We start from the raw sequence: 27,124 nt of genomic DNA, 5'->3' as shown, positions 1-27,124 counted from the left end.
ATTAATAATGCCTTAAAATTTGAAAATTATTTTTTGTACTTTCTTGGATTATATTTTAAATTTAATATTATGGTGAGGAGGTGGAGGGAGTGGAATAGGATTGAGGGAAAGACACTGTATGTGAGAAGGGTAAAGATATGAGGAAGAGGCATCAGAAATTGGGCTAATTAAGGAAGGGGGGGGGGGGGAAACTCCTTGCCCGGGCAGAAGCCCAATTGCAAGTGTAACAATCAATCAATAAAATAAAATTAAAATAAATGAATGCTGTACAAGAGCATTTTACTGAATGAAAATTTGTCATGAAACAATATATTTTTACAGAAAAACTTGCAAAAATTACAACGTATCTAATTAATAATTTTCACAAGTCGTAACAAAAATTTTAATTCCTTTTATTTGCTATTCTACATAATCATGCAAATCGCAGCTTTCGCTACACATGATAATTTTATTTGATAGCTACTATTTATTATAATTACTTAAAAATAAAATATATCTATTATTTATTGACACAATAATGAAAATTTCGAACCCTTTCAAACCTGGAGCGCAGAACCTTATGTAATTTGCTCATTTTATGCCAAACAATGTATTCCGCTCGGAAACCTCATCGCCGGAAAGTAAGACGTTTAGTCGACGCAATGAAGTGAATAGTTCCGAGGCGGTTTCAGCAGTGGACATGTCGTCAGGGCGGTTGCGAACTTTGAAAATAGCCGGGTCATTGTTTGTTGACACGCTACATCCCACTGCGTCCTAATTGCATCGCTTCCCGTCTCGGACAAACCTGCGCAGAAGCGGTGCGCACGAGGTGACCTTGCCTGCCTCTCTGAATAATCGATCGTGCAACTACTCTTTATTCTATGACAAGCGCATAGAGTAGACAACTCCCTGTCCTCTGGTTGGTGGACTGCTCAGCGGTTCAGCGAATCACAGTATGCGACATTTGCAGCCTACATTGTCACTAAAGAATATATATATATTTAATGAAAATAAACACAAATATTAAACTTTGTAACAATGCATAAAAAGCTAATAGGCATGCTAGTCAACTTTTAATGATAACGTAAACATAAGCATTATATTGATTATTTATATTTCTTTTCCCCACACTTTGTTGATAGTTCATAATCTCAGTGAATTCAGAAATATATTCAGACCCAGTGTGTAACTCTATTTTTTTTTTTTTTTTTTTTTTTTTTTTTTTTTTTTTTTTTTTTTTTTTTTAGCGAGAAACTAGTTTGAACAAGCACGGGCAACTATTTTGTGAAGTGTAGTTTTCTGTGTTTTTTTTTTTTTTAAATTTATTCAGCACGATTGTTATTATTTAATTTTTACTTTATTTATCTTTAATTTTGTGCCTGTCCTGCGCATATTCTACATTTTAATAAACTGCGGGGATTTCTGTCATTTCAAGTTGGTGCGCCCCGCTATATATAAAAAAAAGTACGGAAAACACCTCGTGACGTGTGCAGACTGAACTTGTTGGATTCTTATGCGTCAGACTTGTGTTTGTTGTGCAAGGAAACCCTGAACTTTAATCCGCTTACGTTATGCAACGACTGCCGGGGCAAATGCTTCGCGCTTAGCCTCTTATTACGCCCCTGAGGCGACTTTAAGGGAAGACGCCATCAACGGGCTGACAAGCCTCAGCACACCGCGATATACCACGGAGAAAACGTAGATCCGGAACAGAGCATCAACAATGGTACGCATGCTAGACAACTACTATCTCTTTCTTTTAAGTTACTCCGTGCGAACAAATGATCTTAGTATTTAGCCACGGTATGATGGCAATTATTTATTAGGTTTTAAATACGTGAAAATTGTGAAGTTCAAAAATACCCGGATAAGAACAGTGTTCTATCATTAATTCGTGGTTTAATTTTTTTTATATAATTCCGAATGTTTTATGTTTTCGTATCTATTTTTTTTTCCAATTAAATAAATGTTTCCTAACAGTGATTTTCAATCTCATTGGTTGTCATCTGCTACGATTCCGTGCACTGTGGAAGCGGCAGACGGTTAGCGAAACGTAAATATCTTGCACTGCCGTGATCCGTTTCCGTTTTTACATTTACGCGTTATTTTGGAACGGGTATAATGGCAGCATCAGTAAGTTGTTGAGGATCAAGGGCGTACGCAGGAAAGTGAGGAGGGAGTAAGTATAAACCACCCCCCCCCCCCCCCCACAACCGAAAATAAATCTCGCGTACAACCTCTATAAACATTTTAAGATTTTAATGTAGCCTACATATAACATACTATATGTTCGCCAATATAAAAAAAAATCTATTTAAAATTTTTTCATATTCCATGCAAAATATTTTAAATGTTTTTAACTTAACGCATCCAGCATTTAATGTCTTAAAGAATTTCACATTATGCCTACTAAGGTAGTTATGCAATTATTTTTTAATCTTCAAACACTATTTTTCATCCCTTGCATTAATACATGGTCATATTTTGGACAAATGTTGAAGGTCACATTGAGATGGTTATTAATAAATTCCGACGTATTTGATACTAAGAAAGTTATATTATATATATATATATATATATATATATATATATATATATATATAATTACAGCCTATTGTCGCTATTGAATTTCTAGTCAGTATTATATATATGTAGTTTTGTACTGCTTTTTTAAAAACTAATTAATGTTTTTGTGATTTACGTCTATTGCGTTAAGCAATGGAAAACATATTTTGATACTAATATATTAATAGTGATCTTTGTTTAATGTAGTTTAAAGCGTAACATTTTAATGTTTACATATTATGTTCTACAGTTAGTGTAGGCTGCTTTCACAAAGCGCCGGATGTAGGTGGCCGTAAGTGGCACTCACAGCATGACAGATGGTTTTTTTGTGAGGAGTGAAACCGAAGTCATTACTTTCTAGCAACGCTTTATTTTTATTTTCTAACAGAATGGCACTTGCGAGGAGAAAGCGCGCGGCAGAGATTCGCAAAGGCAGAGGAGGTAGAAGGACAAGATACAGCGGACACTGTTTCCTCGCTGGTATGGTGGCGCTAAGCTATAGTATAGTGGCTCTAGGCTCTAGTATAGTGGTGATAGTACGGTGGCACTGGTAAGGAGGCCTTGGTATAGTGGTACTGGTAAGGTGGCGTTCTATGGCGGAGCTGGTATGAAGGCCAGTGCTTCTTCGAGTAGCTGACGTTAGTAGTATACATCAGTCGATCCGGGCACAGGAAACAGGTTGTAGAGTCGTGGAGCCGGCCGCCATCTTGGATTCTGACTTCACTGCGGTGTCATCTTGTGTGATCTTGACAGTGACATTCAACCTTGACCATTAAATTCTAAAACCACTCAAGATGTGGATAGTTCGATCGAAATTTAAAATAATTTATCTCTTTCTTTACCTGAAAAGCAAGAAGTTTCACCTCTGTCGTACGTGGACTCCACACGCACAATGTTTTTATAAGACCAAAAACAGTGTCTATTGTCAGTATTATTACAGTTGTAATCTTTTTTTGGGGTGGGGGAAATTCAATGCTATACACCAATAATTATTTAACAGAAGGAACTATTTGTAGTAGTCGGTCAATGTTGGTAATAAAGGCATCCCATAAAATTATGTACCATGCTCAAACAGACAATTTTTTTTTTAAAATATTTATTGGTATAAGTTTTTTTTAGTATAAACGGTTGAAACCATTATGGCGTCTTTCAGTTATGTCTCTTTAGAAGTAAAAATGGAATATAACTAGAAAATTTATTTGCAAAATTATTATTGGAAAGTTTTCTTTACGAATTAGAATAATTTAGATAGGTACATCAAAAACGTGTGTCGTTTACGGCGTGTGTTTCGCACCGGAGCACGCCGGAACACGACCAGCGCTCGTGACAGGTATCGGCCAATCAGGAAGCGAGGGCGGGACGCCACAGCACGCCGAGGTCACGTGACCACCCCTGCCCCCTGCCCCCTGCCCCCTGCCCACGGCGGCCATTGTTCCGCGCGGCTGTCGGCCGTCGTTGGCGGGCGCTTATCTCGGATCGCCAACAATCGGCGGGAAAAAATAACTGGCTATGTTATCGAAAACATTTTTTTTGTCATACGTTTATTCGCACTTGGTGCGTGAACTCCCAAGGCCGGCGATACACTGCCGTCGAACTGCCGGCCTCTAACTCGGTGTTTTCTTCGCGATCGTACAGGGACCCGAAAAATTCTCGGATTCAGTGACCTCTAGGATAGCCTTCATTATCCTCTGCACATCTCAAGTAAACAAACGTGTTCATTGGTAGAGACCTGAAAAATTCGCGGGTTCATTTCGTGTTATGTTAAAATGCAAATAATTGTACTTTAGTGCGGCTTCTGCCATTGGTTCACTGTTAATCTGGAGGACTGAGGGGCCAATTAGAGACCCTCACTCATGGAAGTGTCGAATCACAGGCCACCCAGTTGAGACGACTCACAAGTCAGCAGCCGATGTACATCAGTTGGCATTCGCCCGAATGTGTAGAGGATATTGGAGTCCATCCTGAAGTTCATTGAACCCGCGAATTTTTCCGGTCTCTAATCATTGGGTACTAAATTGTGAGTCGTCTCCACTGGGTAGCTTGTGATTCGACGCTTCTTTGGTCGATAGTCTCTCATTGGCCCAGAGAGCTCCAGTTAAACTGCGAGCCAATAGCAGAACCAGCAGAACTGTACACATGTTTGAATTTCAGCCTATCGCGAAATGAATCCTCGAATTTTTTCGGTCTCTATAGATCGATTGTTTACATTTATATTATGATACATTTATTTACACGCACACACACACGGATATGCATACGATCGAATCAAGCGGTTCCGCCATCTTGTCGAAGTTTCTGAGACTTCCACGCAGCACAATGGTTACGCATTTCCGTTCCACGTTCCCGAACTCACTCGCATGTACCAAGAACTAGGGACCGGGAAAATTTGCGGGTTCAATGACCTGTAGGATGAACTGAGGTATAACTATTTGTATTTTAGCCTATCGCGAAATGAATTAGCGAAATTTTCCGGTCTCTACCGCTCTCTGGGACGTGTCCACCCGGGCGGCGAGGTGCGTCACGTGACGCGAGAGCTGCTCGGAGGACGTGGCAACAGCGCGGCCGGCGGAGCGGGCCAGTAATAGCCGCGGACGGCGTGGGCCGGAGGGACGAGGCCTTGAGGCGCAGTTGATGACCCCCCAGCGCCCGGCGCCAGGACGTCCAAGCGTCGACCTACGAGGCCACGCTCAACTCGCGACCCGAGAGTTCTGCTCTCGGGCTTAAACGACGCAAGTCATCTCTGGCCAGGGGCGTAGCCAGGAGGGGTTTTAAGGGGTTCAATTACCCCCCCCCCCCCTTTTTAGCACCAAATCTTTAATTAAATTTCTTATTTATCACTCAAACAAATGTCATATTAAAAATTAATAAAATTTTTTACCAATACAATATTTAAATTTAAGTACCGAAAACTGATAAAATAGCACTATTTTACACCTTAAAATCCAAATTTTCGCGGGACCCCCGGACCCCCCGCTTTAATACGGGGGGGGGGGGGCATGCTTCTTAACACCCCCCATACACAAATCCTGGCTACGTCACTGACCTCTGGACACGGTGCTTGTCAGTTGCATTCTGCCCATATGTGTAGAGACCGGAAAAAATTCGCGAATTCATTTCGCGATAGGCTAAAATACAAATAGTTATACCTCAGTGCTGCCTCTGCTATTGGCTCACAACTCACCTGGATGACTCCGGGCCAGTGAGAAACACTCTACCAACGCTGTATCGAATCACAGGCTGCTACGTTGGGGACGTCTCACAAGACAGCAGCCAATGGGTGGGTGACATTTGACCGAGGGTACGTAGAACTATGGAGTTCATCCTACAGGTCATTGAACCCGCGAATTTTTCCTGTCCCTACTAATAGGTAGGGACTGGAAAAATTTGCGCATTCAACGACCTCCAGGATAGACTCCACGATCCTGTGCATACTCGGGCAAACGTCACCTGTTCATTGGCTACTGACTCGTGAGGCGTCTCAATTGGGAGACTCGTGATTCGATACTGCTTTGACTGAAAGGCCTATAATTGGCCCACAGTCCTCCAGGTTAACAGTAAACCAATAGCAGAAGTTGGATAAAGGTACAATTTGTTTGCATTCCAGCATATCGCGAAATGAATCCGCGAATTTTTCCGGTCTCTATGTATAGGGCCATGCACATTTCGCATAAAAGATTCCGAGACTTGGTGAAAGTTAAAAACAATGTAGCATAATCTGTGTTCCGTGATTGGTGTGAGTTTCTTTCAGGTACATGTCCACCGTTAGTTCAACAATCACAGTGATTCAGTGCGGATTCAAACGCGTCCTGAGTGGCTCGGTCAAACAAGGCAACACGCCGTCTCTCGCAGACGACCGCCAATCACAAGGAAGAAACCACTGGTGCGGGTATACCTTGTTGCTTTCTAATAGGCGTTCAAATCTTTTCGCGAAAATTGCCCGCCGCCTACCAATGTATTCCGTAGAGACCGGAAAAATTCGCGGATTAATTTCGCGGTAGGCTAGACAACAAACTCCAAACACCTTCATTCTGAGTCAGTGATTGGACCACCGTTTACCTGAAGGACTCTAAGCCATTGAAAAAACCTTCAACAAAAGAAGTATCAAATTACAAGCATCCCAGGTAACACCTGTCAAGAGTCATTATTAGAGATCGGAAAAATTCCCGGATTCATTTCGTGATAGGCTGAAATTCAAACTTGTGTATAATTCTGCTGGTTCTGTTATTGGCTCGCGGTTTAACTGGAGCTCTCTGGGCCAATGAGAGACTATCGACCAAAGACGCGTCGGATCACAAGCTACCCAGTGGAGACGCCTCACAATTTAGTACCCAATGAACACGCGTGTTTACTTGAGAAATGCAGAGGATAATGGAGGCTATCCTAGAGGTCATTGAATCCGCGAATTTTTCCGGTCCCTAGTCATTATCAAATGAGCAGGTGCAATTTGTCCTAGTACATAGAGGATCTTGGAGTCTATCCCAGAGGTCATTGAAATCGTGAATTTTTCCAGTCTCTACGTATTCGGACCAGCGACCACGTCGGAGGATGGATCAGTGATCAGAGTCCGTAGGGCACAGTTCAGGACGTTGCAGTTGCAGACGGGCCCTGCTGGGCTCCCGTGTCGCCGGCCCGGCACCTGGTGAGGCTCCAGCACCCACCTGGTGAGGCTCCAGCACCGGCGAGTCCTCCTCGGCGTCGCTGTCTTCCCGCGGCGCCTGCACACCCTCGCACATCCCTGACAGCCGTCGACTGCGGAGCCACTGACGCGCCGCGCCTCGGGAGAAAGTAGGTCCCTCGTGAAGCAACCCCCCCTCACCGCTTCCTACCTTTCCCCACCTGTCCAACCCGCAGGCTGCTACACAGGGGGAAAGTCCCGAAAAATATTGCCCGTCCGGACGGACTGGAAAAAAAAAAAACGCGTTTACCATTGACCTCCAGGATAGATTACACTGTCCCGTGGTGGTTTCTGACTCGCGAGACACGTTTCAACTGGGCTGTCCGTGTGACTCGGAACTTCCTCGGTTGAGGGTTTCTCATTGGCTGCTCGCAGGCCTCCATATATAAAAAAAAAGTGGACCAATCGCAACAACGAACGGTGCTAACGGTATAACGGCTTGTATTTTAACATAACGCGAAATTAAGTCCCCACGGAGTTTTGTTTTCCCGGTCCCTGGTCGTCGCCCGCAGCTGCTCCGTTCCCTAGGCCGTGCGCATCGTGCCGCACAGGAGCTGTTCCGCTACCTAGACCTCGCGCACCAGCGGCGCGGATCCGCACATTGGTTCAGGCCTGCCGCGCCGAGCTGACGTCTCTGCCAATTTGTAGGGACCGGAAAAATTCGCGGGTTCAATGACCTGTAGGATGAACTCCATAGTTCTACATACACTCGGTCAAATGTCACCCACCCATTGGCTGCTGTCTTGTGAGACGCCCCAACGTAGCAGCCTGTGATTCGATAAAGCGTTGGTTGGGTGTTTCTCATTGGCCCAGAGTCATCCAGGTGAGTTGTGAGCCGATAGCAGAGGCAGCACTGAGGTATAACTATTTGTATTTTAGCCTATCGTGAAATGAATTCGCGAATTTTCCCGGTCTCTGCCCATTGGTCCAGGCCTGAGTGCTGCTGGATCTCAACTGCAGCGAGAAGCCGCACTAACAATTAAAGATGATTTTTATAATGAACTAGTTAATGCCCGACAGGCGTTGCTATGCCTCTTTTAATTTCTTTTTTTTTTTGTATTTTGTTTGAAGTCGGTATATATATACAAAGCAACTCTCTATATCCAACTCTATCTATATATATATATATATACATCTCTATAAATCTCACTATATTTTTCTGTATCTATATAAATCTCTCGGTCTCTCAATATATCTATCCATATCTCTCCATATAATTTCTATACCTCTTTACAACTCTCTCTATAACTCTATATCTCTATATTTATATTTCCTATCTGTATCTTTATCTTTAAAAATCAGAACACACAAAAATTCATTTACATATATTTTTACATAAATCTATTATTTTATCTATCGTTTTACCTGTCACATGTGTAACATGGATATATAAAAACACGCACGTATTCGAATGCAACGTTTTGTCAAAATTTCAAAGCAATCGGTGGAGAACATTTGGAGATTTAAGATTTTGAACGATCATTTACATTTTTCTTAATAGGCTATAGAAATTGGCATTTTTCCAAGATGGCAGCCAAAATGGGGGATGCTACGGTGATAATTACTACCGCTCTCTAGCGGGTAAACACTAAACTAACATGGCGGCAGTGCCCTCTGGCAACCGAAAAACAAGACAGCGGATCCAAGATGGCCGCCGTGACGTCTACTAGCTGCTGTAACCTCTTAATTGGTATCGAGTTATCGTGAAATATTACTTGTAAAGCGTTTCTTGCCATTACGTACGAGAGAGAAAATGTTTTATTAAAAACTTACATTCAAATTGGAAATGTAAAAAAAAAAAAAAAAATGCACGATTCTGCCAAAATTGAAAATAATTTCTAAACTGGAAGTCTGTCGCCTCCGCCATTTTATGCTGCGCTGGCGTCACGGACGAGTCGCGCGTGGTTGGTCATAGCTAGAGACTGGAAAAAATTCGCACTTTGGATTACCTCCAGGATAGACTCCACCATCCCCTACATACTCGGGCAAATGCCACCTGCTCATTGGCTTACTGACTCGTGTCACCTGTCAACTGGGACGTTTGCGATTCGATACAATTATTTTTGGTTGAAGGTTTTTTCGTAGGCTCAAACGTCCTTCAGATAAACTGTGAGCCAATCAGAGAAGCTATTTAAAGCAGGGGCGCAACAACAGGGGGGGGGGCAAGGGTATTTTGCCCCCCTCCCCCTCAGAAACCTTGAAGTGGGGGCAAACGGGGGCAAAGAAAGTGCTGTGTAATCAATTTTTAGATGATAAAACTGCTCTAATATCACCATTTCCCACCTTGAAATACAAATTTTCCCGGGGGAGGACCCCCGGACCCCCCGCTTCAATAGGGGGGATCGATGATTCTTTATAAAAATGTATATTGCCCCTCCCCCCACCCCTTTTGGAAATTTAGCTGTTGCGCCCCTGATTTAAAGGTACAGTTGTTTGGATTCTATCATATCGTGAAATGAATCTGCGAATTTTTCCGGTCCCTAGTCATAGCAGAGCTGCTGGGGCTCCATCCGGCACGGCGGGTCGGAAGGCAAGGACGAGCCATGGATGGATCACATCTCGGTCACCCGGGCCGACCCCAACGAGTGTCCGAGCCGTCGCCACTTCGCGCCGTTTGGCTCGGTGACGTCGGAGCGGCGGCGAACTTTCAAACCAACACTTGACCTGATATCACTGTTTGAAAAACGAAAAGGTTTTGTGTGCTCATGTGAGCGCGTTAGAAAGAAGCTTGGCTTCTGGGTTGTAGCCGTGTCCTTGGCTAATAATTCACCGACGTTTCGGTCGACATACCTACAGTAGGTAACTGCTCCCTGATGATGGCGACTGCAATGTCGTCCGAAACGTCGGTGAATATTTAGCCAAGGACACGGCTACAACCCAGAAGCCAAGCTACTTCAGACAATGGCCTGCGAACATTATCAAGCACGTTAGAAGTTATACTCCTTTTTTTTAAATTTTGAGATATACTATAACACGAACTATTAAAATAATTACTCAGTATTCAATATAATATAAGCTGAGTATTAAATAATATTATAGCAATACGATAAGCAAATAAATATTTATTCATAAATATATTTGTTTAAAGCATATAGTGGAGACGTCATAATTGTATGGAAGCCTTGACAAAGCTATTAATGATACCAACATTTTGCTGATACTTATAAATATACACAAGGTTTTATGTTTTTTTTAAAATTTATTTTGGTTATAAAAATAATTTTTGGTTATATTAGTTTCATTTTTGAAAATATTTTTTTTTAATATTAATATTCTACATAAAGATGTTTAAATGTTACTCTGTACTTTAGTCAACAAAAAAGTGACATTCTGACAGTGGTACAAAACACATTTAACTTAAAAAAGATTTTTAATTGGCTAGTAATATAACAATTGTAAAAATTATATATATACTTATATCAGAAACTGAAAGAAAAAATGAGAGAAGTGTATTACGAATAAGAAATTGATGGATATAATAAAATTTCACTCGCCAATTGTTCTGGATCTTTTTACTAATTATTTTCTATAGAAAAATATTCATTAAATTTTTGATATCGAAACTTAATTTTTAGCGATTAAAATTATATTTTGTACAAATTCTAAATTAGTTTTACGCACTTAACCTTTATTCCGTTTTAACTCATTAGTTTGGAAAAACGCCAATTCTATATTGCACCGCATGTCTTAGAAATACCCCTCCTACCCCCAAAAACGAAAAAGAAAATGAAATACACAAACACATGGAAAGTAAGGCAAAATCAGCCAATCAGTCTCTCCTTTAATTGTATATTTTAATTCACTACTTTGCTGACTGATTACATTTATATTGTTAGAGAACGGAAAAATTCGCGGGTTCAACGACCTCCAGGATAGACTCCAATATCCTCTACACACTCGGGCAAATGCCAACTGTTCATTGACTGCTGACTTGTGAGTCGTCTCGACTGGGTAACCTGTGATTGGACACTTCTATGAGTGAGGGTCTCTAATTGGCCCTCAGTCCTCCAGATTAACAGTGAACCAATGGCAGAAGCCGCACTAAGGTATAATTATTGGAATTTTAGCATAACACGAAATGAACCAGCGAATTTTCCCTGAATAGCTTTCCAGTGTGAAATGCGTGTACATTAATAAGCATGATACAACAACATAAAGTCCAATTGTGTAATCAACCCTTAATAAAGTGCTCATTGGTCGATAGCAATGTCAGATACTTTGGCGGGTCATACGTAGAGACCCGTAAAATTCGCGGGTTCATTTCGTGTTATGCTAAAATTCAAATAATTATACCTTAGTGCTGCTTCTGTCATTGGTTCACTGTTAATCTGGAGGACTGAGGGCCAATTAGAGACCCTCACTCGTGGAAGTGTCGAATCACAGGTTACCCAGTCGAGACGACTCACAAGTCAGCAGCCAATGTATAGTTGGCATTTGCCCGAGTGTGTAGAGGATATTGGAGTCCATCCTGGAGGTCACTGAACCCGCGAATTTTACGGGTCTCTAGTCATACGTGATTGGGAAACCACTCCTTGTTTACAAGTGGATCAAGGTCTTCCACCTACTGGATCCGCGAGGTAGTTGTTAGGCCACTCCGTGGACGGTACAAACATAATCCAGAAGAGTCCAGACCGACGACATGTTAATGAGTTGGTCGCAGTTCTGTCCCCCACCCCCACCCCACTCCTCTTGTGCGAGAGAATGGCCGTCACCAGAGACTAGGAAATGATACAGATGGAGCATTAGCCGTCAGACGTGAAACCGTTTCTTGCCCCCCCCCCCCCACCACCCATTTTTTGAAGTTATACTTCTAATGCGACTTCCAACAAGGTTGCGTTAAACGTTTAACGCTCCTGGGGAGGGGGGAATAGAAAGAGACAGCGAGAGTGAATGCGTGTTTCATAGACACATAAATATATAGTGAGTGTGTGTCATTTCTCTATGTCCACGAGGTCTCGCCGCGTCAATTTTCTCCTTGGAGCGAACAAGTCCGCTTAATTAAATAAACTGTTTTTATCGTTGAATGATTTCATGATTTATTTAGTTTGATTTGATACAATATGATTTCACTAAAAATCTATTTCTACCCCTTACTATTTTCATTTCCACTTTACGAAGTTTCACTTCTTCCGCGCAGAGGGACTCCACGCACTATTTTTTTCTTCTTCTGATTTTCACATACCAATATGGCGGACGTTTGTTTATATTTTTGTATCAGTCTTCATGGCGGTCAGATCTCGTGCTCACGACCTACAGCTACTGTTGCTGTTGTTTGATCAACTGCGCGCCCGGCCTGACTGCCTCACGTGGGGGGAAGCCTTCTTTTCACAGACGAGAGAGCCAAACGCGCGATCGTGCATCTTCGTTTTTTTTTTTGTTTTGCTCATTGTAAAAGGTTAGGTTAGCTACATTAAAAATACTTTAAAACATTGTGGACGGTTGATTTGGTTAGGATAGCTACGTTAAAGAAACTGTGAAAACATGTAAACGGTTTCCTAGCCCTGGATAGCTACATATTAAAAAGTTATTTGCTAAGCAACCATAAAATGATTTCACAGTATTTTTAATGTAGCTATATTTACCTAATATAACCAACCATCCACAATGTTTTAAAGTATTTATAACGTAGGTAACCTATCCTAATCGACCGCAAAATTTAATGCCACACCGGTTTATACAATGAGATAGAACCGGGGGAGGGGGGGGGAAGCGAGCATGAACTTGGGGGCACTTGGGGTGTGGCACTCTCGCCTGTGAAATGAAGGCTTCCCTCACGTGGAGTGAGCCTGCCCGCACCACCCGGGTGCTCGGCTGAGGAGGAGTCGGCGGCCCCGCCGGCCTGTCTCGACGACCCGGTCCCCGGCTGTCCGTCGGTAGAAAGCCGCGGCCAGCCCCGACTCGCCGCGGAGAAAGTACACACTCGTCGACCTTCAGGCGCGGGGGGGACAAGTGTACTTGGGGGGTCGCGTCACTATGTGACCGGCGTGCATTTGGTCACAACACATTTGATGTTTAATTACTGCATTTAAAAAAAAACATTTAAGGTCACACGGGAGCAACACTTAATCTTACCTGTTTACACGGCCGAGGGTATTACATCATATGGCCATCACAAGTCGTATATAAGGTACTACTGTGCATGTGCTAGTCCATCTGGGCACTTTTTTTTTTTTTTTTTTTTTTTTTTTTTTTTTTTAAACTTTGGAATTGTGCGCGTAAACTTGGTAACCAGAGTTGAAGCTTGCATTGAGTGGTGTGTGATTTCCTGGTGGGACCGGCCTCAAAGTCTACACTCTCGTGCGTCCAGGCGCGCAGGTCGACGGGTCAGTTCCGCGACGGACGACAAGTTCAAGTTGACCAATGTACAGGGGGCATGTACATTTCGCAAAAAAGATTCCGAGTGTACCGTTACGGTGCATAGTTATCTTACAAATTGTGCATGTGATTCATTTAATTATTTTTATATGCTACTCCATGGTTGCGGTCAAAGACAACCATGTCTATGTGTACATTATTCTTTGGAAAGGCTGCTTATGAAAAAGGAAGGTGGTTGCTAAGGACGATAAAATGAAAAATGTATGTAATTAATGACGAGAAGATAGAAAAAACTTTATTAATCCTATCTGTTGTGAAATACTAAAGGAATTGTCGTAAATATAATTTAAGAAACAATGTTCGTATAGTAAGTTCATCCTGCTGATGTGGTATGTGTACTTTATTACCTTTTTTTCGTGTTCTACAAGATTTAATAATTATATTCATATAAGTAACATGCTAAAGTGAAATCGGTGATAATTTTAACCATAAAAACTGACAATTAAATATAAGTTAAAATAAACCTAATATTTTCTGGATAATATGTTGTCTGTTGAAAGAAGTCAAGTCATTTTCGGCCCCCAGAAGTCTCGTTAGACAGAACTCAAGAAATGCTACCCTGAGATTAAACTATAGCCGAGGAAATATAATAGATTTACCGTAAAAAGAAATAATAATTTAAATTGATAGATGTCATAATCAAACATAGACATCATAATTAAACATTCATTATATTTAAGAACACTTGAGTGTTATGTGTCCGACCTAATCCGTGTACTTGATCAAAACTCAGTCTGGTACAGGGTAGATCCTATAAATTATAAACTGTAGTGATACAATAATGGTAATTTAAATATTAGCTTTCCTACCTAGTGTAAACATACTAATAATTCTTAAATTTGCATTTATTATTTTATTATAAAATTTGTCTACGGATCTGGATACATAACAGTGTGATGTATATACTCAAGGAACATATACGCACACGAGACCCGGAGATTTTTGCCGATTCATTTGGCGTCTGGCTAAAATACAGTCCTATGTATACTCTACACGCATATGCTTTCCTACTGCGAAACCTTCCCTTCTGTTGAGTCGGTCGATGAGATTCGGTAGTTGAGTATATACGTGTTCATTGAGTTTTGTTACGAAAATTAGCGCATAATTTTATATTTTTTAATTGAGGTTTCATTCAAGCATATATTTTTTTAATGACCCGGTATTACACTGCGAACACTTATTTCTGTAGTGTAAATGTACAAATTTACAAATATCTGTCATTTTAACGTGAATATCTATGTTACATTTACAAAATAATAAAAAATATGGTGTAGGATTTTATGGTATTTTGTGTATTAGTAATACTTATTCGTCTTTTAGCAAAAATACTTCTTGTGTTAATTTACAAACAAATTTACTGTTCCTTGAAAAACACTGCTGTAAACGTGTACATATGTATTTGCGAAATTGTTTTTTTTTTTTGTAAACTTTACACACGCACATATATAAAGTTTACAAAATTAAAAAAAAGAAGTTTCGCAAATACACACACACACACACACACATATATATATAGTAAATGGAATATCATCGTTAGAGACCTGCAAAATTCGCGGTTTCGATGACCTTCAGGATAGACTGCACATACCCCTTTACACTCGGGCAAATAACGCAAGTTCATTGGTTGTTGACTTGCAAGTCGTCTCACCTGGTTAGTCTGTGATTCGATCCTTCTTTGCTTGAGGGTTTATAATTGGTTGAGATTCGCCAAGATGAACAGTAAGCCAATAGCAAAATTATCTAATAGGTATATGTGTTTGAATTCTAGCCTATCACCGAATCAATCCGCGAATTTTGCAGGTCTCTACGTCGTGTTGTTTGAGCTGTTCGTAGAAGCAACAAACAAACAGGAACACGGTAACCGGTCTACAAGCTGGTTTCTGCCGCGGATGTAGTGGATGGCCGTCGGTTGTCGGAAACCACCTCGCGGGCGAAGGAAAACGGGCGCAGTCCGACCTCGTAGCGCCTGTCCTCGGTCACTGACAGTTGTCCAGTTGTCCAGTTGTCCAATTGTCCCTTGTCCGTCCCCGCGGCAATGTTGGGTCTCAGGACATAGCCTCTGCTCAGGACGCAGTTTGTAACACTGCAAGGAACATACTGTTCTGTGGTTACTTTTGCATGCATGAAAGATTTTTTTTTTTTGGATTCAGTACTTTTGGCGCATAAACTAGGCGTAATCATACGTTTGCGTTGTATACATGCATACGTTTTTTTTAATCCCCATGGAAAACGTAATCGAATATTTAAAAAAAAAAATATTGGACACTATTTAGTTTGATTGTGTTAATTTAATGTGCGCTGTTGATGCTGGAAAGTTATTCCGGGAATTGTTTACAAATAGTAGTGTGGTACTGGGACAATATAAATCATAAACGCCCGGGCAAGATTCCGAACCCAGTATTTTTGCGAACATATTTTGTAGCGATGCCGTTTCTTTCGTGCAAATTTACAAAAATATCCGTAATTTTACTTGATTATTTCATTTCCCTATACCAAAAAATAATTACATTGTATTTTTGAGGAAACGGATTTCATTCGAAATTCTTGCATCTTTTAAAACATCTGAAATGTGTGCGAGCATATAATTGTTTACAACTTATTCACAAAAAATGACGCTTTTCATAGACGTGTTTGAAAATAGTTGATACATTTTTTTTAAATGATTCATGCAATTTGTAACGTTTTTGGGACGTAACAATTCGGAAAATTTAATGTATAACAGAACGGAAACATTTCATGTTTAACTGCAGCGCTACTGGCTACTTCATGATATGGTTTGCATTTATATTACAAAAATTCATTTTATGTTGCTTGGCTGTCAAAATTCTCACAAATTTGAGAATTTTGAAATGCCACGTAAAATTAAATAAAATTTTGTAAAATAAATTATAGCCCTTTCTTGAAGCAGGTAGTAGCATTGCAGTTAAACTTAAAAAGTTTTAGCCTTGTTTTCCAGTTGGTTCTCATTATTTTACAACCCAAAAACGTTAAAAATGAAACTTTGGCAGCTAACTATGCAAAAAGCGTGTGCTGCATTAATATAAAATTTTGTGAAAATTAAACCAATTAAAAAGCCTACAAGTTGATCAGTGATTACCGCAAATATAAATTCATAACTTGGAACGGGACATAAACTCTTAAAGCTGTTCCAGTTGGTCTATTCGTTGTTTCTATATTTGCTGTTTGGTATGTTTCATCGTTCTCTAGTTCCTTACGCATATTATTTAAGACATAGTGTTTTATGTTTAGTTTGTTAAAATAATGATTAGGGATCGGGAAAATTCGCGGGGTTATTGACCTCCAGGATAGACTCCACAGTCCTCTGCACTCTCGGGAAAAACGTCGTCTGTTCATTGGCTGCTGACTGGTGAGACGTCTCATCTGGGTTGTCCGTGATTCGGCACTTTCTCGGTCGAGGGTTTCTCATTGGCTCCCAATCCCCCCAGAGAAAATGTAGGCCAGTCGCAACAGTGGCACAAAGGTACATTTGTTTGGATTTTAGCTTATCACGAAATGAATCTGCGAGTTTTTCCCGCTCACTAAGTACCTAGTGGTTTATTATTTTCTGTGGTTAAGCGTAATACAAGGCTTCGTGTAAAACAAGACGAGCTAAGTCCTTCACTTCACTACCACTAGCGCCTTGCGAGGTTTCTGAATCAAGACGCAAACTTTACGAAAATAATTCTGTGCCTTATAATTAGGGACCGGAAAAATTCGCGGATTCAGTGACCTCTAGGATAGCCTCCATTATCCTCTGCATTTCTCAAGTAAACACGCGTGTTCATTGGGTACTAAATTGTGAGGCGTCTCCACTGGGTAGCTTGTGATTCAACGCTTCTTTGGTCGATAGTCTCTCATTGGCCCAGAGAGCTCCAGTTAAACAGCGAGCCAATAGCAGAACCAGCAGAATTGTAACATGTTTGAATTTCAGCCTATCACGAAATGAATCCGCGAATTTTTCCGGTCTCTACTTATATCTATTTTTTTTTCCCACTGTTTATTTTTTGTCTATGTTTTGGATGCAATAATAAAATGGCACGAATCATTAAGTGCTTTCTGGGCAACGTATTGCGTGGGTACTTGTAAAGCGTGAACAAAGAGTGGATTAAATGAACGAATGCTGTAACTGTCTGGTCGCTCTTCTCGACTGGTTCCGTCGCGCCCCGCCAGGAGGTGTTGGCGAGCGCAGCTGCTTGGGCAACATCTGCGGTGGGGCGTGCGGAGTCTGTCGCAACTCCTGTAGCGCCTCAGGCGTCGCGGCGCCAGGCGTCTGCCCCCCCCCCCCGGGTCGGTGTGATCACAGTCACTTCTCCAAGTGTTCTACCTCTCCTGGAATCCCAGGACGCAGGCGGGGGAAGAGTTTGGGAACTTCTGCACGAAAAAATTCAGCAAAAAAAAATTTTAGACGACAGAAAATACCCTTCAAAATATTACACAAAGTGTCAGTTTTGGATATAGAAAAAAAAAAAAGGTAATTTGTAAAGACGTGCAACAAATTCGAGTAATATATTTTTTTTACGTGATAACGTCTTATAAATCGACGAACGCCGGCTGCACGCACGGAAAAAGCATGACTCATTGTCACGTTCCGCCTGAGCCGAGCGTGCGAGAACCGGCCAATCACCGTTGCGAGAAAATCTTCTATAAATGTCAAACAGGTTGAGACGGGCTTTTTAAAAGCAGCAATTAAAAAAATAATTGATTTTTTTTGTCCAATTTCGTCATTTCAAATTAACAATTTATTGACATTGATTTGATTTCAGTTTATTTCTATAACTAATTGTTCGTGATTATATTTAAACAAATTGTTAAAAATTAAATTTGCGAAAACCGTAAATAATATTTGAAAATTAAAAAGTATCTAATTTTTCATAAATGTTTTCTTATGACGTTATCACGTAAAATTATCGTCCGTAAACCGACATTATAGAAAACCCCTTTTTTTTCTTCAGATATCAGGATAGACACCACGTACCTACTTGCACTCAGACAAGTTGGTAACTTCAGTTTATTGGCTGCTTCAATTCACCATCCAGCCGGGTTGCATGTGGTTGGATCATGAACGGGGCCATGCATTTCTCGCGGAAAGAAGATTGCCAGACCTGCTGTGTGCTAAAAACCTTTGAAGCTTTGTCTGTGTTTCGGGACTGGCTGGGTTTATTCCAGATACATGTCTACTGTCGAAGTAACTGCGTCCTGATTGGCCCGGCCAGACAGGGCAATGGCTCCTCTTGCAGACGGCGGCCAATCACAAAGGGAACAATTGCAAGCGCAGGCATATCTTATTTCAGTTTAATACGCTTTCAGATATTTGTCGCAGTTGTAAATTTTAATAGTAGATATCAACTATAAAAACGGACCGGAAAAATTCGCGGGTTCAATGACCTATAGGATGAACTCCATAGTTATACGTACTCTCGGTCAAATGTTACCCACCCATTGGCTGCTGTCTTGTGAGACGCCCCAACGTAGCAGCCTGTGATTCGATAAAGCGTTGGTTGGGTGTTTCTCATTGGCCCAGAGTCATCCAGGTGAGTTGTGAGCCAATAGCAGGGGCAGCACTGAGGTATAACTATTTGTATTTTAGCCTATCGCGAAATGAATTCGCGAATTTTTCCGGTCTCTAACTATAAGTATTGTTGACTGTTGATTCAAGGTCACAATTAAAGAGTAACTCTTAACAGTTTTAGATAAGCAAATGCTCGATAACTGCTTTTTATGTTTTCTCGTTTGCAGCGCCACCTACGCAAAATGGCGACTGCTGAGCGAAAAGCGTTTTTGTGTTCTGCAACTTGCTAAGAGTGAATATATAATTTCAGTTCAACGTGCGTTTCGATTAAAGGTTAATTGTGATCTCCCATGTGGCCTCCACGTTCGCCTGACATAACGCCGTGTGATTTTCTTTTCCTTTGGGGCTTTATAAAAGATCGTGTCTACGTTCCGTCGCTACCTAATTATTTGCCAGAATTGAGACACAGAATTGAAGAAGCGATTTCTTCCATTACTCCGGATGTGTTAAACCAAAGAATGGGAAGAATTGGACCTAACGGTGCACATATTGAACATTTGTAAGAAAAAGACAACTAGGTTAGTTCACTTTCAACTTGATGAATTGTCTAAATCAAACTGTGATAATTAGGGACTGGAAAAATTCGCGTGTTCAATGACCTCCAGGATAGACTCTACGATCCTGTGCATACTCGGGCAAACGTCACCTGTTCATTGGCTACTGACTCGTGAGGCGTCTCAATCGGGAGAATCGTGATTCGATACTGCTTTGACTGAGGGTCTATAATTGGCCCACACTCCTCCAGGTTAACAGTGAACCAATAGCAGAAGTTGCACAAAGGTACAACTATTTGCATTTCGCGATAGGCTAAAATACAAATAGTTATACCTCAGTGCTGTGCTCTGCTATTGGCTCACAACTCACCTGGATGACTCTGGGCCAATGAGAAACACCCAAACAAAGCTGTATCGAATCACAGGCTGCTACGTTGGGGCGTCTCACCAGACAGCAGCCAATGGGTGGGTGGCATTTGACCGAGTGTACGTATAACTATGGAGTTCATCCTACAGGTCATTGAACCCGCGAATTTTTCCCGGTCTCTGGTGATAGTACGCGAGTGAAACTGGGACGTGTGCAGTGGCGCATCGAAGGAGACCTCGTCAGAGCCGACCAACCACGGAGCAGCCGGCAGCTCACCTCGCAGCGCGGAAGGCAGCGGGAGTCCACGGCGAGGTTCTCCCGGGGCGCCTCCCCCAGGTTCTGGTTGACGTCCAGGCGGCCTGGCTTCACCTGGGCGGTCGCCTTCAGCTGCATCTCGCCTGCGACACACCCCGCCGAGCCCACGTGACGCGCATTCGCTCAGCGAGCTTTTCTATACTCACTCCTTGACCAGTACGGGTCGTCACCACAACGCCGAACGTACAATAACGCCGAAATACCATAACGCCGAATGTCAAAATTGACCACAACGCCGACAGCTAGAAAAACTGCTGTGTACCACAACGCCGAAATGACAACTGAATGAATTTGTGTGTTTCTTAAATGTACATTAACGCCGAAATACCACAATCAAACATAACCTAGGCTAGCCTAACATAACCTAGCGTAATATAACCTAACCTAACTTAACCTAGCCTATCCTAGCCTAACCTAACCTAGCCTAACCTACACTAGTCTAACCTAACCTAACCTTTGTGGCAGTCCTGCAATGACATTTTTCGGTGTTAGTGTATTTAGGCGTTTTGGTACACAGCAGTTTTCTAGCTGTCGGCGTTGTGGTCAATTTGGTATTTCGGCGTTGGTGGTGCGTCCCTGACCAGTACGACGGGATACGTACTTCTACAAACCAGCAGCAAGATAGGTTCAGTGGGTGGCTGGGTAGGGGAGATAGCTCGTCTTGTGCCCGAGGGTGGAGGGTGGATTCATGTTTACTTAAGTACTTAAATTAATGTGTTAAACGTTTCCCTCATCAAAAGCTGTATGGAATTTTTAAAGTTCACCACTTGAGACAATGACAATGCAAATATTCTAACTTTTTCAGCTGCATCCTTTATTTGTAAGAAAGCTCCATCAATAGGAGTCTTATTAGTTCCCCCCCCCCCACCCCAAACCGTGATATAGTCTAATATTTTTTATAGGGGCTTCAGGTTGGGGGCTGGGAGTTGTGGGACAGCCTCCAGGGATAAAGGTAGCTCCCCCTGGATAATTTGAAGGAAAAGAAGAAGTGTTTTAAACACATAATTTTTTTTAAGTCAGCCAGTAACTTAAAACTCGTCGATTGGTTTTGATGATTATTTATTTTAATAAATTTTTTATATTATTTCCTAATAAATTATATATTTGGGTTAGTTTTATCAATGCCAGCGATAAATTTCGTGTGCAAGTCGAGTCTTTACATGAGGAATTAAAATCTTTAAAAAAATATTTCCTTGTACGTAATTATATGCAAACTTATTTCGAGGCAAAAGACATGGACCAGCATTTAGAATTATATGCTTCTGATAATTAAATACTTCACATTTTCCCATTATTCTCTTTTTTTTCCGTAGAAAACCAGGGGAAAAAAAGAATGAAAATCGCAAAGGTGTTGCGCGGGATCTGTTTGCTTCCTTAGAAGTCCGAGCGAACTTCTAAGATTCTTCTGCTGTCTGATATCTGAAGTCTGAATGTGTTCATCTGTCTGTCGACGTTCTGTTGTTCATGATAACTGTTTTAGTTTCATCGTCGGGCCCATATGTTCGGCATGAGCTCATTTAGGCTCATTCTCTGTGGGTTTATGTTTTCATTTTTGACGTGAAAACGTCTAATAAATCGATGAAGGCCGGCTGCACGCACGAAAAAGTGTCCCGTTACGCACATTGTTCCGTTACGCTGTGTCCCGTTACGCTCATTGTACGCTTGCGCCACATCTATCTCTCTTCCACTCGACTGTTTATAAAGTGAAGTGAAAAGTTAATGTGGTTTTCATTTCTTATTACAACAACAATTTCGGCAATAAAGGTTAATTATTCTTGCATTTAAAAAATCTGATTACTAGTATAATTTTAAGTATTTATTCTTTTATTATAAAAATAAAAATGATTCAATTTTATTCATTAAGTATGCAATCATTTCATAAATGTTTTGTTATGACGTTGTCACGTTACTATCGTCCGTGAACCGACTTTACGGCCAACCAATTTTTATTTATTATTTTGCATTCTTGCAATTCCCCCCCCCCCTACCACCATGAAAAACAGTGTAAAACTGCAATAGCGTATGTCCAAATATTTGTATTAAATTCATTGTTAACATACTTATCACGATAGTTTTTTTCCCTTCAGTTTTTTGCTGGGTCTCAAATGTTCTCGCCAGATGTTTACTAAACGCTATTTTCGAACTACAGATGGTCACGCGAATAATGTCAAGAAAACACCGTGGCCTAATTCCCCAGCATGTTTCAAATGCATTTCCGTATTTTGAAATCACCATTTATTTTCCATCCGGCATTGACGCGTTCGGCTGTCTCTTCATAGCGCACACGTAGGCGAATAAAGACCCGTCTACAATTGCAGTGTCGAAGTTGTGCCCTACGAACACTGATCGCTGATTGGTCCACGTGATCAATAAGGTGGTGTGGGTAATGGTCCGAATACATTCAACCAGAACATTTTGTCCCAATGTGTGTCCTTTGGTAGCACAGAAGAACATTCGTGATATTTGCTGTTTCCTGTTTCTCGTTTCAAAAAAAGTAAACAGAAAATAACACACATTGATTAGAATTTACTATTGCCTTACCGAATAAATAAATATTAATGAGCTCCTACCACTTTCACAAGTTAACTAAATATTCACAACCTAGTTGCGTACTCATTTACGAAGCATTAAAACAGTAAACAAAAACAATTTTTTTTGGGCGCTGTATATTTACTGCGCTCTTATGACTTCAGTAGATTCTGACGTCGTGCATCGCAATTGTAGACCAGGCTGTTTTCCCCGTGCGACAATGATACGTCGTTCACAATAGGAAAAGGACACGCACAGCTTAAAAGTTCGGACTGCTGCAGACGGGCAGGGTGTCCACAAGGAGAAAAAATATTTCGTACCAACTTAGGCGAGAAAAAAGTACTAGATTTGAAAAAAAAAGTACTAAATTATAATTTGTTATGGTTTTTAACAATTTAGGAAGTTATTATGACATTGCAATGCTCTAACTTAAATATCACACCACACACACACACACACATAGGTACCTACATTCCATAATTTTTAAAAATAATTAATCTTAATAATAAAACATATTGGAGTCACTGTAATCAGGGGCGCAACAACAGGGGGGGGGCAAGAATTTTGCCCCCCCCCCTCTGAAATCTTGAAGTGGGGGCAAACGGGGGCAAAGAAAGTGCTGTGTAATCAATTTTTAGATAATAAAACTGCTCTAATATCACCATTTCCCACCTTGAAATACAAATTTTCCCGGGGGAGGACCCCCGGACCCCCCGCTTCAATAGGGGGGGGGGTCGATGATTATTTATAAAAAGGTATATTGCAACCCCCCCCCCTCTTTGGAATTTTTTTTTGTGGCGCCCCTGACTAATAATATTACATTAAAGAAAAAATTATAGATCTGAGCGTAAATGTACTAGACCACTAAAAAAGTTATAAAAGTACTAGATATAGTAGGAAAGTACTAACTGTGGACACCCTGAGGAGACGGGCCTTAAGAGCCGTAACACTGGAGAACCAGCTCCCCTCACAAACTCCTCAATCAGGGCATAACTGTCCGCCTACTGGACACACGCGGTGTGCAGAGCTTCAGAACTGCTCAACATATCGGAGCGGAGTCTGTTTCTAAAAGCCATAAAGGCTCGTTCTACAATGACACGGGAACTGAGACGGATCACGTAAACGGAGGCAGATATCACGGAACAGGTTTCCACAATGGCACGCAGACGGAGACAGACCCGTACGTATCAGCTCGGCATTGTTGAGCTCTTGCGTTTACGTCGCTCCGTGCGACCGATGTGGCGGCCATGTTTGTTTATGTTCATAGGCGTGCCTACAGGGGGGGCCAGGTGGGCCATGGCCCCCCCTAATGTAATCAATCAGATCGGCATTTTCTCTAATGCGTTCGTTAATATTCGTATATTCCTGGCACTGTGACACTCAATCTGTGTTTCAGTGTTGCAGCATGCTAATTAACAATATTTTTAAACATTTTATCGTTCTGGAAATACGGCCGCCTTAGTTTATTTAAAACACGAAGTCCCTTGCAATGGCCAAGCAAAAAAAAAATATATATATATATATTTTAAGAGGTTTGTTAAAGTTCTGTTGTCTGAATTGCTGTGTTTGCATTCACTAAAAAGAAGTTCATTTCAAGGTAGATCCGGACCAAGCTATTGGAAATTCGAGGGGGGGAAATGTGTAAGTACACTTTAAACATTGTCTATGGGGAAAAAAAAAAAACATATTTTCAAGATTGCTAAAATTATAAGGATATAAATATTAACTAGTAAACATATCTCGTTGATACTGCACAAAAATATAAACAAGTCAATGAGTGAATGTATTTAGGCTATTTGACATTCTAAATTCGGCTTCTGATTTAAAAAATTAGCAGGGCCCCCCCTAATGGAAATGTCTGGGCACACCTATGTTTATGTTTCGAAACACGTTAAAAAAATGTTTTCAAGTTAAAGAATACTAAGTGTTCTATTAATTCTGCCCGTGTTATGATCTCGAAGTACATACAATATATATATATATTTTTTTAATTAAATACATATTTCGTTATCTTGAAATGCAATCTCATTGGTTGCCATTATGTAGTTACGTTTCCGCGCGTTGTGGAAGCAGCAGACGCGATGGTTAAAATGTTCCGTGATATCCGTCTCAATGGCGGCTTCAGGATGACTTTTCGGGAGGGGCTATCGCACAAAGAAAGGTCGTAGTTGCAAAAAATGAAAGTGTTCATATATTGACCTTGGAATATTATTTACAAATTACAGGTTTCAAATACAGAACCTTAGTAGCTCCATGCAACTTTTGTTGAGATAAAAGTTTAACATACGGAATTAAATATTTAAGTGAACATAAATATACGCTGATCAATAAAATTGGTCCCGGGAGGGGCTATCGCCCCCACCGCCCCCCTTCTGGATCCGCGCTTGATCCGTCTGCGTTTACGTGATCCGTCCCCATTTTCCGTGCCACTGTAGAGGCGAGACCGCGCCAGAAGCACCAGCGAGCTTATGGGAGAGGGTGAGAGGGGAAGAGAGCTGCGTGGAACCTCGGGTGTTGAGCTGAAGCTACAGTACGTACCTTTAGAACTAAAGGAGGAAACGCACAAGTGGGTTCGCCTCTAGCGACGCGGTCCTCTCGGAAGGAAGGTTTGAAGCCGCAGGTTCCCTCTCCAGGAGACTGGAATCTGCGCTCTTCAGGAAGCGCGGGACTGTGCACTGTACTCCACGCTCCACGCTCCACGACCGACCGCCAGGCGCTGGACGAACCGACTGTCCGCTGCTAGGCTCTCAGAGAGCCGCCAGCACGGGCCAGCCGGGGCGCGCGAGGTTACGGCACCGTAACTATCGCGCCGTGCCGTAACTCGGGCACGGCGCTCTCCGAGAGCCGCCAGCACGGGCCAGCCGGGGGACGCGAGGTTACGGCACCGTAACTATCGCGCCGTGCCGTAACTCGGGCACGGCGCTCTCAGAGAGCCGCCAGCACGGGCCAGCCGGGGGACGCGAGGTTACGGCACCGTAACTATCGCTCCGTGCCGTAACTCGGGCACGGCGCTCTCAGAGAGCCGCCAGCACGGGCCAGCCGGGGCGCGCGAGGTTACGGCACCGTAACTATCGCGCCGTCCCGTAACTCGGGCACGGAACTCTCCAAGGTGATGTTTGGGGACCCAGGCCGTAGCCCTGGCCCTGGGAATAGTGGACTTTAAGAACGCTAGCATTTACATAGAAAATAAAACTGAAACATTAGTCAATTATTTGAATATTTCGTGAAAACAAGTCATAAATCCATATATAATTAAATATAGGCTACTTGGAATCACAAATGTCTGCCGAATTTTGTGTGCGTAAGGCATATGTGCTGAAATAGGGAGGATATGCATTATTGTAGCTCCCTAAGAATGATTTTTTTTTTTTTTTCAAAATAATATCTCTGTAACCTTACGTAGCTAAATGGCTACAATTGTGATATTCTGTCTTAGCCTTTTTTAACCCACGGAAAGGGGGGTCAGAAAATATTTTTTTATAAATTATTTATATCCATTACAATTTATTCAATGTAATTGAACGTGGTTTTTATGTTTTTTTCGAAGTAATAACTTTTACTATCACTTTACATTATTTTAATAATATTTTCAAATATTAATGTTGAGACTAAATTATTGTTAATACTTATGTATTTTCATAAATTCTCATAAAGTGATGTAATTTCACATTACCGTTTGAAAGTTTTTCTGTTATTTTAGCAATATATATAATAATTTTAATATATATTACAATTATTTTTTTTCCTTTGTAGTGTGATGGGATTAGCTTGCTGCTAGATTGATACCACAAGCTAACATCGAGCTTGAATTAACGTTGCAATGCCAAGTTAAATGGGTGAGTCTAGTTCAAGCTAGTTGCAAGTTTTCCCATGCAAAAATTTGCAATAATCTTGAAAAGCTTAGTTTAAATCAAGCTTGAAATGACTCAGCAAGTCTGATCGAAGTGTCGCGGAAAGCTTACTGCAAGCCAGAATGCTACGTGGGTTAGCTTTCTACCAACGAGAGGTACAGAACCCGTCAAGGCTCATGTTCTTGTTATTACTGTGTTAATCAGAGGATATTCCAGGAAATGTATTCCGTTTGCTCTCTTTGCATTATTTGTTAGGTCACAAATGTTCTCAACGTTATATTCGAGCAGTAAAAGGTCTTGCAAGAAATGATAGTTATGGACACTTGCATGAATTTTTTCCACGATTAGGTCCGTTTTGCAATAGCACGCAGACGGAGACAGACCCGTACGGATTAGCTCGGCATT

General features: G+C 41.4%; 1 protein-coding gene and 1 long non-coding RNA gene across 4 annotated transcripts in view; one reads left to right on the top strand and one right to left on the bottom strand.

Moving 5' to 3' along the window:
- The window catches only part of LOC134539340 (progestin and adipoQ receptor family member 3), a 50,674-nt gene extending 25,092 nt beyond the window's left edge, over window positions 1-25,582 (bottom strand). The window contains exons 1-2 of one of the 3 annotated variants that reach the window (XM_063381284.1): window positions 25,407-25,582; window positions 20,301-20,422 (exon numbers count right to left, since the gene is read on the bottom strand). In XM_063381284.1, coding sequence (XP_063237354.1) covers window positions 20,301-20,417 — 117 coding nt within the window. In that variant the 5' untranslated portion in view covers window positions 20,418-20,422; window positions 25,407-25,582. Of the gene's footprint in view, window positions 1-532; window positions 1,142-7,202; window positions 7,949-20,300; window positions 20,423-25,406 lie in introns of those variants that run through there. The other 2 variants (XM_063381283.1, XM_063381285.1) reach the window with 2 other exon arrangements.
- On the top strand, window positions 2,947-10,023 carry LOC134539343 (uncharacterized). The gene is made up of 3 exons (XR_010076293.1): window positions 2,947-3,024; window positions 7,137-7,329; window positions 9,704-10,023. It is a non-coding gene; the product is annotated as an uncharacterized LOC134539343 (long non-coding RNA).
- Window positions 25,583-27,124: the final 1,542 nt, after the last annotated feature.

The sequence above is a fragment of the Bacillus rossius genome, chromosome 15 (genome assembly GCF_032445375.1).
Source record: "Bacillus rossius redtenbacheri isolate Brsri chromosome 15, Brsri_v3, whole genome shotgun sequence".
In the NCBI taxonomy this organism is placed as follows: domain Eukaryota; kingdom Metazoa; phylum Arthropoda; class Insecta; order Phasmatodea; family Bacillidae; genus Bacillus; species Bacillus rossius.
This window is presented reverse-complemented; position numbering and strand designations above follow the sequence as displayed.